We start from the raw sequence: 16,411 nt of genomic DNA, 5'->3' as shown, positions 1-16,411 counted from the left end.
TGGGCTCATGCATGAAAGCAGAAGATTTGACAAAGTGCCCGACAGAATGACGCGAGTGACGTCCAGTACACTGGAAACATCTGGAAGAGTCATAACTAAGTCCAGCCAACAACAAAATAATGAGGGGGTGTTAACGTTGTTCTTAATGTTGCGGATTAGCCCTGGAAACGTTTCATTTGGCCAGTTTTTAGCTGAGTTGGTGTTTTGATATCCTGGGACTAATAGCCAGCTTAAAATGTTGACAAAAACATGCTGACACTGATTGATTTTTTCCCCTGCACTTTTTCTTTTTTACTTAAATTGTATAACTCCATTTCTTCTGTACCTTCTCCTGCCCACAGGCAACAGATGAAGATTCCCCTCCCAACAACTTCATCACGTACACCATCATTTCAGTTTCGGCTTTCCCTGGTCACTTCAGTATCATCATGGTGGAAGGTTACGCAGGTGTGCTTAACATTGAAAACATGATGCCAAGTTCGAGCATGCAATATACATTACAGAATCTAGGCTATGGACTGTATGCACACGGCAATGATGTCATCAGCTAAAAATGTTTATTACTCGCTGTTTGAGTAGCGAGTAAAGGTATTTTGCAGACGTGGGCACTTCAGTCCATCGTCAATTCCCCTCGATACTGATGCCCACCTTTCGCTGAATGTTTGATGACGGGAAGCCTCGCAAAAATACACGGAATGAGTTGGAACATCTGTACTCACCCTAATAGACGGATTTAAACGTTCTTCAGTCGGTGATCAGCTTGTGTATTTTTTGGGGGCTAATCATTGGTGGGAATTTTATTAAAATTCTATTGTATCTTTTAATATAAATTATGTAATGCAGCTCGTATCCCAGGACCACCTGAGTCCACACACTACTATCCTTCCCCCTCTGAGGCAGACGGGTGCGAGTAAAGTGTTGGATCTTCGGACTGTTACGCCCCGGCTAACTCTATGGCCCCTAATGCCAAAAATGTCCTGACTCTATCACATCTAACCGCCAAAATTCTACTCTAAGCTAATAATATCTTGAACTGTGTAGCCGCTTCCAATGTAGCGGGAAGCAAGGCTCTTCTTCGCCGAGGGAATCCTTTGACTCATCAATATTTTGTAGCAGATGTAATGCCTCCTCTACTGTCACTCCCAGCCATTTTCTCTGAAGCAATCCCGTTCGCTCGCAGCTGTTTTACTGGATTTTGACTGATTTTGCAAGGCCCATAGAATATTGTGTTCTATTGCTATAAAAACTTGGAACATACCCAAAGAAAGATTAGAGACCTCTTCTTTCATTAGGAAAAAAGTATATTTCTATCAATTTCCGTTTTTGCAGCAATTAGCAATAGAGTATAGCTAAGTTTCATCATTATTCACAAATCTGTTTTGAACTGTGGGGAAATCAGCTTGTTTTCAACATGGCTCTGGTTGATCTCTTTGACTCTGCTGCCACCTGCTGGGCGTTTTTTGTAATAACTACCATTGCTTAAACCTTTTTGTGCAGTTGAGAGGCTCCATCAAAGCCTTCTGTATGCTTTAGCATAAAAAAAACATTGAAAATAGAACGTATTTATATGTTTTAGAGAGTAAATGAGATAACTGTTTTTAGAGACTCTGTAACATTTTGGCCAAAAATATCTTTACAATAGCCTTTTTAGCCAGGAACATCGATAATCCTCCTCTTCTTCGATGTCGTGACGAATACACACAACCACATACATTCAGACAATGACAAAAAAAATACCTCTAAACTTTGACAATTGGCAGTTTTCCGTTCCGTCCAATTTTCCGTGCATATAGTCCATAGGAAAAACTTGGGACACTGCTTTGGGTCAGTTAACTAACCAGCGTGTGTGCTTCACTTCTTAGTCACCATACATCTTAATTGATCAAATATTTAGGACAATTCTATGCTATGGGAACAGGTTGATGTCGGCTCTTCAACATGACTGTATCCCAATGCACAAAGCATGGCACAAAAAGGAATGCTTAGATGATATTGGTATGAAAGCAGTTGACCTCTCATCTAACATCAGTGCATGGATGGACCAATGGACATATTATCCTAGATAGAATGTTGCAGAAAGTCTTCACCAATATTAAAAACCTTACCTTCTCTTACGCTCTCCCCTCATCAGTGATCAGTGTAACCAGGCCTCTGGACTACGAAAAGGTTCCCAGTGGAACAATTCATCTGACAGTCATGGCCAAAGACGGGGGAAACCCAGCGCTTAACAGTACTGTCGCTGTCACAGTGGAGGTCATTGTAAGTATAGCCCTGCAAAATACACACACCTAATGTGTACTGTGCAGACAAATATAGTATAGAAGTCCTTTTTAGCATTTCATGTTATATTCACATGTCGAAGGACTGTCTGATCCAACTAAGCTGCTGCTGTTATAATATAGTTTCATAATATTTATAATATAGCTTCATAATATTTTTTTTTACATTTTTTATTTTTACAGTATGCGGGTAGCATGGCTGCCTCACAGTCAAAAGTATCTCTGTTTAAAATCTCCACGCTGACTTTTCGGTGCGAGTTTGTGTTTTCGACACTATTTTTATAAAACATGCACATTAGGTCTAAGACTCTTGTTTAAATGGTCCATAGGGGTAATTTGGAGGGCGAATGTTTGTTTATTCTCGTGTATACTCCACCACTTATCCAAAATCAGCTGGAATGGGCTCCGGTGCACCTCTGACCCTGAATGGTATAAGTAGTATAAAATAAAATAAAAAATAAAAATACTCTAGGACTATTATGGAAATTGCATTGGATTGTTAGAATTGTCTTAAATAATGTCAGTATTCTATCTCCTTAAAAAAAAAACATGCCATCCTTTTGATGCTGTGTCTTTCCCTCCTGCCGCTTCAAGTATCATCAACACTGCAAATTATATATTTTTTGGACAAGCTCTCCAACTGTTTGTTTTGCAGTTTAACATCACTCAAAAGAATTACATTTAAAGACAATGTGTGAAACACTTTAAAGTTCACTTAAAGTGTTCCACATCGCACTCTCTATCCAATGCAAAAACTTGAGCACATATAAGTGTATGAATGAATCACTAAGGACGTTTTTCCTGCTGTTTATAACCACAGTCATGAATATAAATCAATAGCATTAAAGTTACATGAAGACTTAAACTGCAAAGACTGCTCAAGAAATCGATGCCAGTGGTGACGTATTCTGTTTCACAATAATTTTCTGGCATACCAACCCAAACATACTATCTGAGTCAAATTTGACATGTTTTGACATTTAGCAAATTGTCATTCTTTCACTGAGAAATTTGATGATTTTTCCTAAGGAGAGCCAAATACACAAAAAATGAAATTGTTCATGTGCTGCAAAATGTGTGTCTAGTAAATGCACCTTACATTTACTAGTGTGATATAAATAATTAATAAAGGTGGCAATTGTGGGAATCTTGAAACTATATAAGCTATATGTGTATTATTTTTTTTAAGGGACAGTGGTAAGTGTGTTCGTGAAGGACTTTAAAGCAGTTGTCCCAAGATCTGTCTGTGTTCTATGTCCCATTTTATTTACCACACAAATATGCACCTGTTCGTCTTTGAAGGGTAATGAGGGAATCTTGAAACAGTAAAAGAGTTAAACAGCTTAACACTGATCATACATACTAAACATAAGGAGCATAAGGTATACAGATGTTAGAGAGGGTACCTTAACACAGTTGCGAGATCGGCACCTGTGAGTGTGAATTGATGTATCCGATTCACTACTGCTAGTGTTTAGTATTAATTGATTCATTATAATTCATTATTGAGGACCATATGGTTGATCAAAACAATTTACAGTGTGATTTACATATACAGTGTTAGATGTCCAAAACAGCAATAATCTTCTGTAAAGCTACGTTGTTTTTGTATTTGATTTTATGTTGTTTCCTATAAGAGTTTCTATAAGCATTCATGTTGCTTGCCAGCCAGCAAATTCTGTGATAAGCAGACTGAACATATTTCCACACACGTCCTATATGAGGAAGAAATGCTGTCGGGGGAAATATTTGCTGCAATGCAAAAACCATTGGGGAGAGACGATCGTAATTCTCCATTCCGCATATATCTTTCTCACTTACTCTTGCCCTCCTCAGTTCGCCACCGTGTTGTGACTCATGCCACATTGGTTTATCAGCTGATGACAGCATCGTACACAATGCCCAAGAGTAACATGGAGATCGCATAGATAATGGTGCCATTTACTGTTGCTAAAGTGTTAACATTTCACAGCAGCAGAAAACCTTGCTATGAATAAGCTATAGACAATGAGATGTGTTGGTGTAACCAAAAGAGTGAAATTCACTACAATGTGAGTGGGAGGCTGTGGGACCTGCTGCGGGGGAAGTAAATGTGAAGGTTGATGCTGATCCACAATATAGATGGATGTACATAACTCTCAAATCTTAATTATCTTCATTTGTTTTATTCAAAGGAATGGCTGGATGATATTCATTGCCATTGTGTAGTTTCAACGTTTTGCTGAGTGAATGCATTTCAGTGCTATTGTTGTCATGTGAGGTACAGATTTTAGAACCCAAACGCAAACAAGACACGGGAGATGGGAAACAGAGTCAAAAATACAAAGTAACAACAGAAAGCAGGGCTACCAGGGTTAAAATGGCCTCGAAAAAAATACTTGATGGAGAAACCTTGACAAAGAACCTTGTGCGGGCTGGATTAAGAACTCAAAAGTACAAAGTAGAAGAGGGATGTGAAACCTCGATGTGCTGAAAAATGTGTCATTATTTAACGCTTGCTAGGGCAATGCACAATTGCATATGACAGAATAAAGGCCTATATGATATACAGGACATAGCAACTGCATAGCAATTACAAAATAAGAGTGAATAATATAGGCATGTAGTAACTGTATAACAACTCACTGTAGAGCAACTATCACATTATTGTCAGAAGGCACATAGTAACTACATAGCAACTGACCACATTATCATAAGGAACATAGTAACTGCATACGACTAAACAAGCTAATAGTGGCTAATATGGTTAACACATCATCACATTATCATCATAAGGGAAAACTGCATAAGCATAATACATCCATGACCTTGTTGACCTAAATAAGCATAATACCTCATCATAAAGGACATAGTAACTACATAAGCAAAATAAATATGTCCATAACACAATGACCCCACGACCAAAACCAAAATACAATCATAACAGTTACGCCCTACCCCCACCCCAATCCAGGTCCAAATTCTACACTTCACATGACAATTGTGGATTTGAATTGAGCATTGCCTCGTCGAAGCCACCAGATGTTGCTCTGGTTAAAAAAATAAATTTAAAAAAGCGTGTCACTTTTCCCTACACTGTAGCAATTGGATTGGGAAATGAATCTGTATGAATTAACATATACAGCGTAGCACATGAGTGTTTAGCTCATATGGCTAACAGTTTTGAGGTCGCTTATGGTATAATTTCATTTTTCAAGTAATTTCCCGAGTGTATTTTTTTCTGCCTTGCAACAAATGGCTGCACAAATTAGTGACATGACCAGAAAAATAATCGAAGCAATTCTGTTTATCTACATGGCTGAGTCTGCTTAACGACCTGCTTTTGAAGAGTGCATTTCAAATGACTCACAAATATTTTTACTTTGTAAATTTGAGTACATTGCCAATGAAGGAGAAATGTGTTAGTCCCGGAGCTGTTGGATGTTGCCAATTTATTTTCCAACATAAGCATGCTCTCATTGTTCCCCCCACTGAACAGCTGTTGTTGTTTATACCACTTGCAGGATGAAAATGACAACCCACCCGAGTTCAGCAGGCCATCCTACATTGTCAAGATTCCCGAGAACATTAATGCTGGTGAGTAAGTGCCTTCAATGCACTTTCTGGCCTATACAACATACGCACAATTATGTATATAGCTATATATAAATCATATTATGTTGCCTCTGTCTGTGCTTTAGGGTCTGCGTTTTTCATATATTCCCACTATTATTCACTGTCTTCATGCCTATGGTGCTTCATTTGTTTAGATTTTGTACGTTCAAATAGTCCAAATGCTGGCTATTGACTATTCAAGCTAAATCACTAGCTTTTATATTCATTTTCATGCATGCATTCAAGCCTTTTATCCCAGACATTAGATTAGCTTCCACTTGCTAGAGGGAAATGAGATATTTGCCTGCCCCATTCTCTCTCTCTCTCTCTCTCTCTCTCTCTCTCTCTCTCTCTCTCTCTCTCTCTCTCTCTCTCTCTCTCTCTCTCTCTCTCTCTCTCTCTCTCTCTCTCTCTTTCTGAGCTCCAACTTCAGCTCAGGCCACCTTTTGTGTCTTAGAGACGATTTGAAGGAGCACATTGCTGAGCAGTTTGGGCCAACGCTGAGATTTACAGGACGGCTAAAGCTCTTGGGCCTGAACTAAGGGGTTGCAAGGCAGCCCCGTGGCCAGCCTGAATTCTGTTCATTGATCAGGCCTGTGCCAGTAACCCATGCCAAACAAGCTGATGGCCTGTTAATCCATAACTGCCATATAATTGAGATGTGTAAGAGGCTAATGAATGCCACTTGGCTAACACCTAGCTAGATTCTAGCTGTGTGTTAGCCTATTGTCTGTAGCCTTAATCTTTTCTAGATTTCAGATTGGTCAGGCCACTGACAGTTTGTTTTTTTAATTGACCCCAAAAAAGTCATTAAATTATTAAATTATACTGTGTACACAGATCATCTGACTGACTGTCTCTTCAGTTTTTTCCACTTGTGATGTAAGATTGTGTTCGTGCCACCTCTCCGCAGGAGCTACAGTACTGGTCGTCAATGCCACTGATTTGGACGCCTCTCGAGAGTTTGGCCAGGCCTCACTCATTTACTCCCTGGAGGGCTCCTCCCAGTTCCGTCTTAACTCACGCTCTGGTACGTGTGCATGTGAGTGTGTATTTTTACAAACTGGATCCTCTTTTAAAGTGAATCTGGACAGTCCAAATATAACACAGTATTTTCTCAGTCACTCCATTGTTTTCTTATTTAGACGTGCCTGCTGTGCGTATTTACATTTGTCTTTTATGTCCTTGTTGTCATCTTAATATATTTGGATATAACTTGTGTTTGTGGCTCAGGAGAAATCACCACCACAGCTTTGCTGGATCGAGAGCTGAAGGCGGAATACATCCTCATAGTTAGAGCTGTAGATGGAGGGGTTGGCCCGCAACAGAAGACCGGCATTGCCACGGTAATTGCTCTAAGCAGCCATGATCATTTCATGTGCAGTTGAACATTATCAAACTTTGTCAATAACAAAACGAAAACCTACACAAATCTACAGTGCACCAGAGTTGTCCTGAAGTCACTCCTTTAATATCCGTGCTTTGGGTCGTTCTCACTGCTGAAAGATGAATTGTCACCCAAGTCTGAGGTCGATTGCACTCTGGAGCAGGTTTTCATCCTGGATGTCTCTGTTAGTTGCCGCATTAATTTTTCTCTCAATCCTGGCTAGTCTCCAATTTCCTGCCAGTGAACAACATCCTCAAAACATGATGCGACCACCATCATGATTCACTGTAGGGATGATATTGGCCAGTGCCTGGATTTATTTAGCACAAAATAATAAAATCTTTGCCTCATCAGACCGTGGAATTTTGTTTCTCATGGTCTTTTGGGTGATTTTGGGCAAAGGTGGGCTGCAAAATGAATACTTGCAGTATTTGTGAGTTCACAAACTCCGGAGAATACAACTTGTACCGAGCCCGTTGATTTCCACCGATGAACAATCACAGAGCGACATTGTGTTTGGGGCGTGATATGCAGCAGTGACGAAGCCAGTGCCGACGCCGGGGCAAGCAAACAAACTAAACATGAACGAATGGACGCTGCAATGACTTATGTTCTTGCAGAATTACTCACCGTTCCTGTTGAACAGAGAGAGGCGCTTTGTGCATTTTTAGCTGGTAAATATGTTTGTGCTCTACACCCCCCCCCCCACCCACAACCCCCCCCCCCCCCCCTTCGACGACGAAGAAGACGCCATTTTCATCCGTGGCTGTAATTGGTCTAAACAAACGTGCACAATGCTGCATTGTCCAATCAGCTTGAAGTATTGTACAGAATGTCCAGCCTTTCCTGAGCAAATAACCGTAGAGCAGTCCCAGATTGATATTGTGGAGAACTCCCTTGAGTGAATCACAATATCCATCTGGCTATTGCCAGGTTAGGTGCCGTGGGCTGCCATGTGCCTTCTCTCTGGCCACAGACAAGGAAGATTCTCCTGTTTTCACAAATGAACACTGGAGCTCTGACAGGGAGACCGTCAGGTTCTTGGTCACCTCCCTGACTAAGACCTCCCCTTCCTCCAATCACTCAATTTAGACAGGCAGCCAGCTCTTGGAAAAGTCCTCGTTGTTCCAAACTTCTTCAGAATTTACCACAGGTGGTCTCCAAGTAAGCTGTTGAGAGAGCTCAGAGAGCTCATTGGGAACAGGATGCACCTGAGCTCAATTGTGAGCTTTATGACAATTCAAAAGCATTGTGATTTCTCAGTTTTGTTTTTATATGTAACAAAATTGCAAAATTGTAATTGATCATTTAAAAAAAAACACCATCTTTATGGGGTGTTGTATGTCGAAAATAAAATGTAAAGGCTGAAACTGCAAAATGTGGGGAAACTTAAACATCATTTAGGTCTTGATGATGAATTGGATTAATTGGATTTATTTACCTCGATTTAATTGATTTCCACTTTGTATAGGTCAACATTACCATTCTGGACATTAATGACAATGCCCCCCAGTGGAAAGACGAGCCATACTATGCCAATGTGGTGGAGATGAGCCCACTCAACACAGACGTGATCTCTGTGAGTACGCCACACACCCAACTTGACAACATTGGTTACTCATAGTTAATACAATTATTTAACATTTGTCCTTGCTGTTCATATTTGCACAGATTGTAAATGTGGTCAATGTTACCCAAATAATGACTGTACCAGGAACACCACAAATTATCACTGTTTGAATGTTGTATGTCGCCATAGAAACCCCAGTCTGATACAATATTCAAAATTAACCTTATCTAAAAATATTGCTAGTTTTCTCTTCCTTTAATATTCCTGTGCTTTAAAAAAAAATGTTGTTCCTTTTAAGCCCTGCTTAGTATTCAATCATCAGAATGCAACATCCATTTTGCAAGTGTTGTCTTTAGTACTGTGTTTGTCTTTTATTTAGTACAGGTAAGGTTTTTAATCTGAGAACATTTAAAGAGCATGACTTCAAAGAATGCATCTGAATGTGCAGTCCATATATGACACATACTAGTGCTTCACTAGACTACATGGATAAATTGCACTCACTGTGTAGGTCATCACAAAGTAAATGCTTGAATATTGCTCCCAAACTCTCTCATTGTCCTGCTGGTGTCTTTGGCTCCGTGCTGTTGGAAATTAAGCCCTGATCATTCATTAATTAAAGAGGCGTCGCTGAGTGTAATTAAGGGAGTCCGATTGCTAATTAAAATGTAGCCTGCAGTCATACACTTTGCAAATTATTCAGCTGCGAGGCAGAAAAGCGAGAGCCCGTCTTGCACAAAGACCAATCGGGAAATAGTGAAGAAAGACACAAATATTGACTTTTTAAAATGTTTGTCCTTTCACTTTTGTTCACTGTAGCCTAAGACTGGGAAATATGGCCTTAAAATAAAAACTCTTCTTCTTTTTTTTCTCTCACAAAAACACACTTTCCAATATTAACCGATGTTCTCTCTCTCTCTCTCTCTCTCTCTCTCTCTCTCTCTCTCTCTCTCTCTCTCTCTCTCTCTCTCTCTCTCTCTCTCTCTCAATAATAATAATAATAATGCATTATTTGTATTATTTAAGTTAATAATAATAATAATAATCCTCTTATAAGAATGCCCCTTTAATCTAAACATGTGTAAACATGATGGGGGGGGGGGAATAAGTTGATTTAGTGTTGAGTTATCTTTTAACTCATTCACTGCCATTAACGGCTATAGGCGTAAAAAAATAATTTGAACTATTTCTATTAGTTTAACATTTTTTCCACTTTTGTTAACAAAAGTATGAAAACACAGAAAAAATGTTTATTGTACATTTAGAACAGATATTAGATTTGTGATTAATCGTGAGTTAACTATTGAAGTCATGCGATTAATTACAACTAAAAATTGTAATCGCCTGACGCAATTTAAAAAAGAAAAAAAAGAAAAGATTATTAAAAATTAGGGACGTCAGGCGAATACAATTTTTAATTGGAATAAATCGCATGACTTCACTAGTTAACTCACGATTTTTACACATTTTATATCTTTTCTAAATGTACAATATTTGTTTTCTAGGTTTTCATACTCTTGTTAATAAAAGTGGGAAAATGTTAAACTAATAGAAATAGTTCAAATGAATTGTTGACGTCTATAGCCATCAATGGCAGTGAATGAGTTAAGAATAGCACATACAGGTTAAAAGTTTACACTCACCTGACTTTGCTGCTTTGAGTTCCCCCCAAAAGAGAGATTCATGGAAATGTTTTGTTTATTTATTTATCTATTTTTTACTGAACAAAACTAGCACAGAATAATAGGGTGGAATGTGGTATTGAGGACAATTATGTACATGAAAAATTAAGCACTGTTTCCAATGATACACATTTATATTTAGACCTTTTAATTCAACCTAACCAATAATGAGGGCGAATTTCTGCTTATTTACATTTAAATGGGAAATATGTCTCTTTAGAACTGGAACTTAAAGGGACGTACAACATGAGCCAAAAAAAACAAGTAAAATATTGAAAGTCTTATCATTCAAAGTAAAATATGACCCAGTTTGCCTCCTCAAATGTCAACAATATTATATATATAATATTATTATTATAATATAATTTTATAATTATTATTATTTTTATTATTATTATATTATAATATAATTACGTGAAAGTATACTGTGTCTTATTTTGCTTTTTAACAGTCCGTCAGTCACTTAACAAAGCTATTAGCTGAACATCTTCTCATGTGCTCTAGTGCTCATGCTAGAAATGATGATTCCAAGTGACCCCACCTGCACACCTCCTCGCCTTTGATAACATCACTCTACACTTTTCTTTTCACTTGCTTATCACTAGGCCTCCAATTTGCCTGCTTACCGTGTCGCCTTAATAATTAAATACCTGAAAAACCTTTGTTCCTCTAATGACCAATTAACCATTTTCCGGCGTTTTTAGTCAGCACATTGAATAATTGATCAACTCTTTAAAATCCAGCAAATGTTTTAGCCGGGCTCCCCTTCCAATGCATTCATCACTGAGATCACCTAAAGAGACGTCACCATTTTTCGTATTAGCGAGTGCTGTGAGAGAACAGTCGCCAGTCAGTGTGTGTGCGTGTGCGTGGGTGTGGGTGTGGGTGTGTGTGTGTGTGAGTGTGTGTACTCTGAAGGTGAGGTGGGAAATGCAGTGCACTCACATTATCATTCCTCCCCTCCTGTCAATTTCTGTCGTCTCCCCTATTAATTCCCACTTGTTAAGCACACTTTTATTAAGACATGCCATTAAACCCGTGGAATATTACCCTTATGGTAAACCGTGTGAAGTAAAGCATGCCTCTTGTTATGCAGGCCAATCAAAGAAACATATGTGTCTCTCTCCTGCAGGTGCTGGCGCTGGACCCTGACAACGGTGAGAATGGGACTGTGCTGTACAGGATCAGCACAGAAAACCCATTCTACACCATAAACAGCCACACTGGGAAGATCCGCACCAGTGGGGTAACCCTGGACAGGGAAAGCTCCGACCCCAGGGCCACAATGCTCATGAGAACCATCATCATCTCCGCCGTTGACCGTGAGTTGTGTTAGTTTGTTTGACTCATCTGTAAAGCCAGCGTCATGACTTTATGCCATACAGACTAGAGTGCTTTCAATTCTGGGTGATTAGTGTCTATTTTCAAGACTTAGTCCTTAAGTTTTATGTTGGCCATGAAACATTTTATTGCCCCCGATAAATTCCCTTGACCATGGAAATGTGTCTTTATATGTTTCTCTGGCGCCCTCTGTAGGTGGTGTGCCTCCCCTGCGAGCATCAGCGAGCGCAACAGTATTTGTCAACCTGCTTGATCTCAATGACAACGACCCAGCCTTTGTCAACCTCCCATTTGTGGCTGAAGTGCCAGAGGGACTCCCTATTGGTTCGCCAGTGTTTAAGGTACCATTTAGGCACAAACACAATTTGTGGAGATTTACTTGACTTAATCCACCGCTTCATAACCACTAATAATTCCGTCACAGTTAAAGAAACTATCAACACCATACAAAACTGTATCTATTTGACCCACATGCATCATCTATTTAATAAGATGTCAAAAACATCAAACAATAATAATAAATAAATACACCATACTCACCAGATATGCTTATATGTGCGTGCAGATTGTTACAGACCTGCTTTGCTAGTCAAAGGGGTTGCAACAAGTTTTGCTCCGATCAACAAATCACAGGACGAAAAAATGCTGACGTCATGCCAGGAAAAACATCAAATCTGATTGGTTAAAGAAACAGTCCCACTGCTCCTGAATGTCAAGTTCCATCAGTTATCACCGCTGATTCAGATTGGCATGGCAACAAGATTGAAAAAGCTGAAATGTGATTGGACAAAAAATATCTTAAATTCTCATGCAACGGAAGCAGTGAAATGTTATGAAATAAAGAGAATAGAACAGTCTTCCTCCTCCAACACACCTGATTCAAATGATCAGCTCATCAGCAAGTTCTATAAAAGCCTGATAATGATCAGGGTGATCATCATTTTCATCATCATCGTCAGTGACAGCGACTCTCGAGGACCGGCGTTCCCTACACCTGAAAAAGACTGTTGGGAATACATTTACTACAATTTCATGGAACAAATGTAGAAATTTAGGTTGTTTGCTGGCCCTGACAGGCCACCACTGCTATTTTAGATAATTTAATGACACAAAATGTTTAAACTTGTGAGACAAACATTAAGTAGTAATACATATATAATAGTGTAAAGTGTTTTAGCTAGGGATGATTTAATACCACTTTTTTTTTCAGACCGATACCGGTGCAACAACTCAACTCTTTAGTAGTCGACAAAACCGATACCAAGTACCGATACCACTATTAATTTTGATACATAAAACTTCCAATAAAGAAAAAATGACGTAATTTTAAAGAAAGACTTCTCTATCCTAATATACCAGTTTTTGTTAAAAGTACATGAAATAAATGGCAATTTTCTATTCTTCTCAAGAAGGCCAATAACAGTACCAGTACGATACCTTGCAATAAGGCCGGATATAGGCCCCTAGTATCAATACTCACCCATTCCTGTTTTTAGTTGATTTATACTGACACATTTCTTATTGTGATTATACTTTGCAGTGGTGAACTTTGACACATCTTACTTAGACCTGTCTCAAATATTGTGGGTGAGGGCAAAATATAAAGTAAGTACTTATATAGTACCGGATTATAAGGCGCACCTTCAATGAATGGCCTATCTAAAAAACATTTCCATATATAAGGCGCATAGAATAGAAGCTACTGTAGTGGATGGGGTTGCATTGCTTACGTAGCCAATATTGATCCACATATAAGGTGCATCGGATTATAAGGCGCACTGTCGGTTTTTGAGAAAATTAAAGGCTTTTAGGTGCGCCTTATAGTGCGGAAAATACGATACTTACTTTTCTGACTGGTGAATGGGACGCATTGTAAATCACTTTGAGCACCATATAGTGTACAGATGCTATACAAGCTCAGCCCATTTACCAAAAACTGTGTATCATCAACTTCCTCACAGCAGAATGCAAAACGGGAAAAACAGTCAATATTTTTTCCGCTCCTCTATGTGTAATGGCAATATTGCTTGTTGTGTTTGTCTCTCTGTTTCTGTCCATTATTAATTGCCCTCAAGACTATCTCTCCCTGATTGTCCGTCCTCCTTTTCCTCTTTTAGGTTCAGGTGGAGGACCCGGATGAGGATAAGAATGGTTTGATCACTATGGCATTGCAGATGGGTATGCCTCGCTTGGACTTTTACCTGAATACTTCCACTGGCATTCTCACCTCATCTGCATTGCTTGATCGGGAGCAGATTGGAGAATACCATTTGAGGATTATAGCATTCGATGCAGGAAAGTTCCCTCGTACTTCCACTTCAACTCTCACTGTCACTGGTGAGTTATCTAAATGTGTCTGATAATGAGAATTTCACTTGATTTCCCTTACTCTCTTGATATTATCCCACAAATTAAACTGTTGAAGCATTTTATGAGTAAATTCTCACAATCATTTGGGAGTTTGCTTCCTTTAGTCTCACTTCTGTGGGTGAGATGCTACCACCTGCTGGTGGCACTCTATAATCCTAAACGTGACACTGTGAGGAATGACAAAATATCAATAGTCACGCAGCATGATGAACTCACAGCTTTAAAATTGAAATTAACTCATTTGCTTTGTGTAGCTTACTAATTTCTGCCTATGTGTGTATCAGTTCTGGATGTAAATGACGAGACACCCACCTTCAACCCTCGTGTGTACAATGTGTCTCTGAAGGAGAGTGTCCCGAGAGATCACATTGTAGCACGCCTCATCTGCTCGGACAATGACGCTGGCCTCAATGCTGAACTTAGCTACTTCATCACAGGTTAGAGGTCGCACTGGAACAGGTTTTTAGGTTCTATGCAGCAATATGGCAACTCATTTCATGACTATGTTTACTATAAATGCAGTTAAAGTACCATTTTGGAAAAATTATGTTGGTGGATGTGGACGTTTAAGTTATTGACATGTTTATATTTGTAGGTGGTAACCAGGATGGTAAATTCAGCGTCGGCTTCAGAGACGGTATTGTTCGGACAGTGGTTGGCCTCGACAGAGAAACCCAGGCAGCGTACACAATGATCATAGAAGCGATAGGTGTGTCACATCATACCATGTTATCATTCTTTTATCATCTTCGAAGCAATCAAATTTTCTTTTTGTATCATAATGAAGCCGTCTCAAAATTTTGCTCAACTTTCTTTGTTGTTTGACAAGAAAGAACTGAGATTTTCCTGTTTTGGAAACCATTGAGTCAGAATGGTTTACCTGCTGAGGGCGCAGTGACTTAAAATGACTGAGAAATGTCACAAAGACTCTATTGAGATGATAGTGTTTTTTGTTTTTTTGAAGTTTATAGACGCGAGTCTCAATTAACTATTCAATACAAAACGTAATAAAATAAAAGAGCACACAATATAACAATATAATAATATAATATATATAGCAATTCAGGATCAATACTAATCTGACAGTATTAGCGACAACTTAAAATATGTTAATAAAAAAACATCATTTATGCTAAAAATGTAATCGTGTGCAGATCGCTATAGACGTGTTTTGCCGGCTGACCAACCAATCAGGGTGAGAAAATGCTGTTGTAATTGTGGGCCAGGTAGCTGGCCCTCTGAAGCAAATTTGAAATCTGATTGGTTAAAGAAAATGTTATTACTGCTCATATAATTTAATATAGTTGAGTGGTCAGTACTGCTGGTTCTCTCTGCGCAGTGTGCAACACAAAAATATACAGAAAAGTGTGACTTGAGTTTCCTCATGTGGGATTATAGTGAGTGTAATAAATATATTTCTTTATTTAACATAATTATGATTGCCCTAATTGCATATACCTACGTAGATACCCGCCTCTTGTACTATACTGTATGCATTCATTGTTTCATTTTGATTGATCCATTATTGCAAGGCTAATTTCATTCAAGTACATGTGCACACTAGAAGAAATTATAATGCTTTTTGGTCACTGTACTGTATTCAACTGTATTCATTTTCTTACACTTATCCAGACTTACATATTCTAATTTCATTTTTTAAATGAACAATTTAAAGTTTCAGGTCAAGCAGCTGAAGACGTGTTATAATGACCAATGTTAACAGAATTGGAAAATCAAAACGTTTAACAAAATTTAGGGTTTTCATCACTCAGAGTTTTATGGAAGTTAAGTAGGTTGTTGATTGGTGCCGCCCCAATTTTTTTTAATTTAAGCATATAGGATTCTTCTCTTGCAGCATCATTTGAACAGTCAACAGAACCGCTTTTATATAGGATCTCATCCGAATGTACTTAATGTTATGCATGCTAACAAAATCTGCTACATTATGAATAAAGTGGTGCTATTTGCAAATGTAGACTATTTGTGTAAATGGTTCTGTCTGTGCCCACAGACAATGGTCCAGCGGGCAGCAGGAATACAGGCACAGCCACTGTGTTTGTTGAAGTTCAGGATGTTAATGACAACAAACCCATCTTCCTCCAAAGCAGCTACGAGACCAGCATACTGGAGACTGCGCCGAAGGGAGCCAGCATCCTCCAGGTCAAAACACACTACGACTTCCATAGTC

General features: G+C 38.8%; 1 protein-coding gene across 5 annotated transcripts in view; it reads left to right on the top strand.

Moving 5' to 3' along the window:
* The window catches only part of cdh23 (cadherin-related 23), a 166,861-nt gene that overhangs the window by 108,304 nt on the left and 42,146 nt on the right, over positions 1-16,411 (top strand). For all 5 annotated transcript variants that reach the window (XM_086092439.1, XM_086092438.1, XM_086092441.1 and 2 more), the window contains exons 16-27: positions 342-447; positions 2,132-2,259; positions 5,783-5,855; positions 6,787-6,903; positions 7,107-7,219; positions 8,732-8,839; positions 11,645-11,834; positions 12,049-12,194; positions 13,971-14,190; positions 14,508-14,660; positions 14,819-14,932; positions 16,235-16,383. In XM_086092439.1, the coding sequence (XP_085948565.1) occupies positions 342-447; positions 2,132-2,259; positions 5,783-5,855; positions 6,787-6,903; positions 7,107-7,219; positions 8,732-8,839; positions 11,645-11,834; positions 12,049-12,194; positions 13,971-14,190; positions 14,508-14,660; positions 14,819-14,932; positions 16,235-16,383 (1,617 nt within the window). The remainder of the gene's footprint in view (positions 1-341; positions 448-2,131; positions 2,260-5,782; positions 5,856-6,786; positions 6,904-7,106; positions 7,220-8,731; positions 8,840-11,644; positions 11,835-12,048; positions 12,195-13,970; positions 14,191-14,507; positions 14,661-14,818; positions 14,933-16,234; positions 16,384-16,411) is intronic.

This window comes from Leptonotus elevatus, chromosome 13, assembly GCF_054856555.1.
Source record: "Leptonotus elevatus isolate MCC_2025b chromosome 13, RoL_Lele_1.0, whole genome shotgun sequence".
NCBI lineage: Eukaryota > Metazoa > Chordata > Actinopteri > Syngnathiformes > Syngnathidae > Leptonotus > Leptonotus elevatus.
The sequence above is the reverse complement of the archived record's forward strand: the minus strand, read 5'-3'. Positions and strand labels throughout refer to the sequence as shown.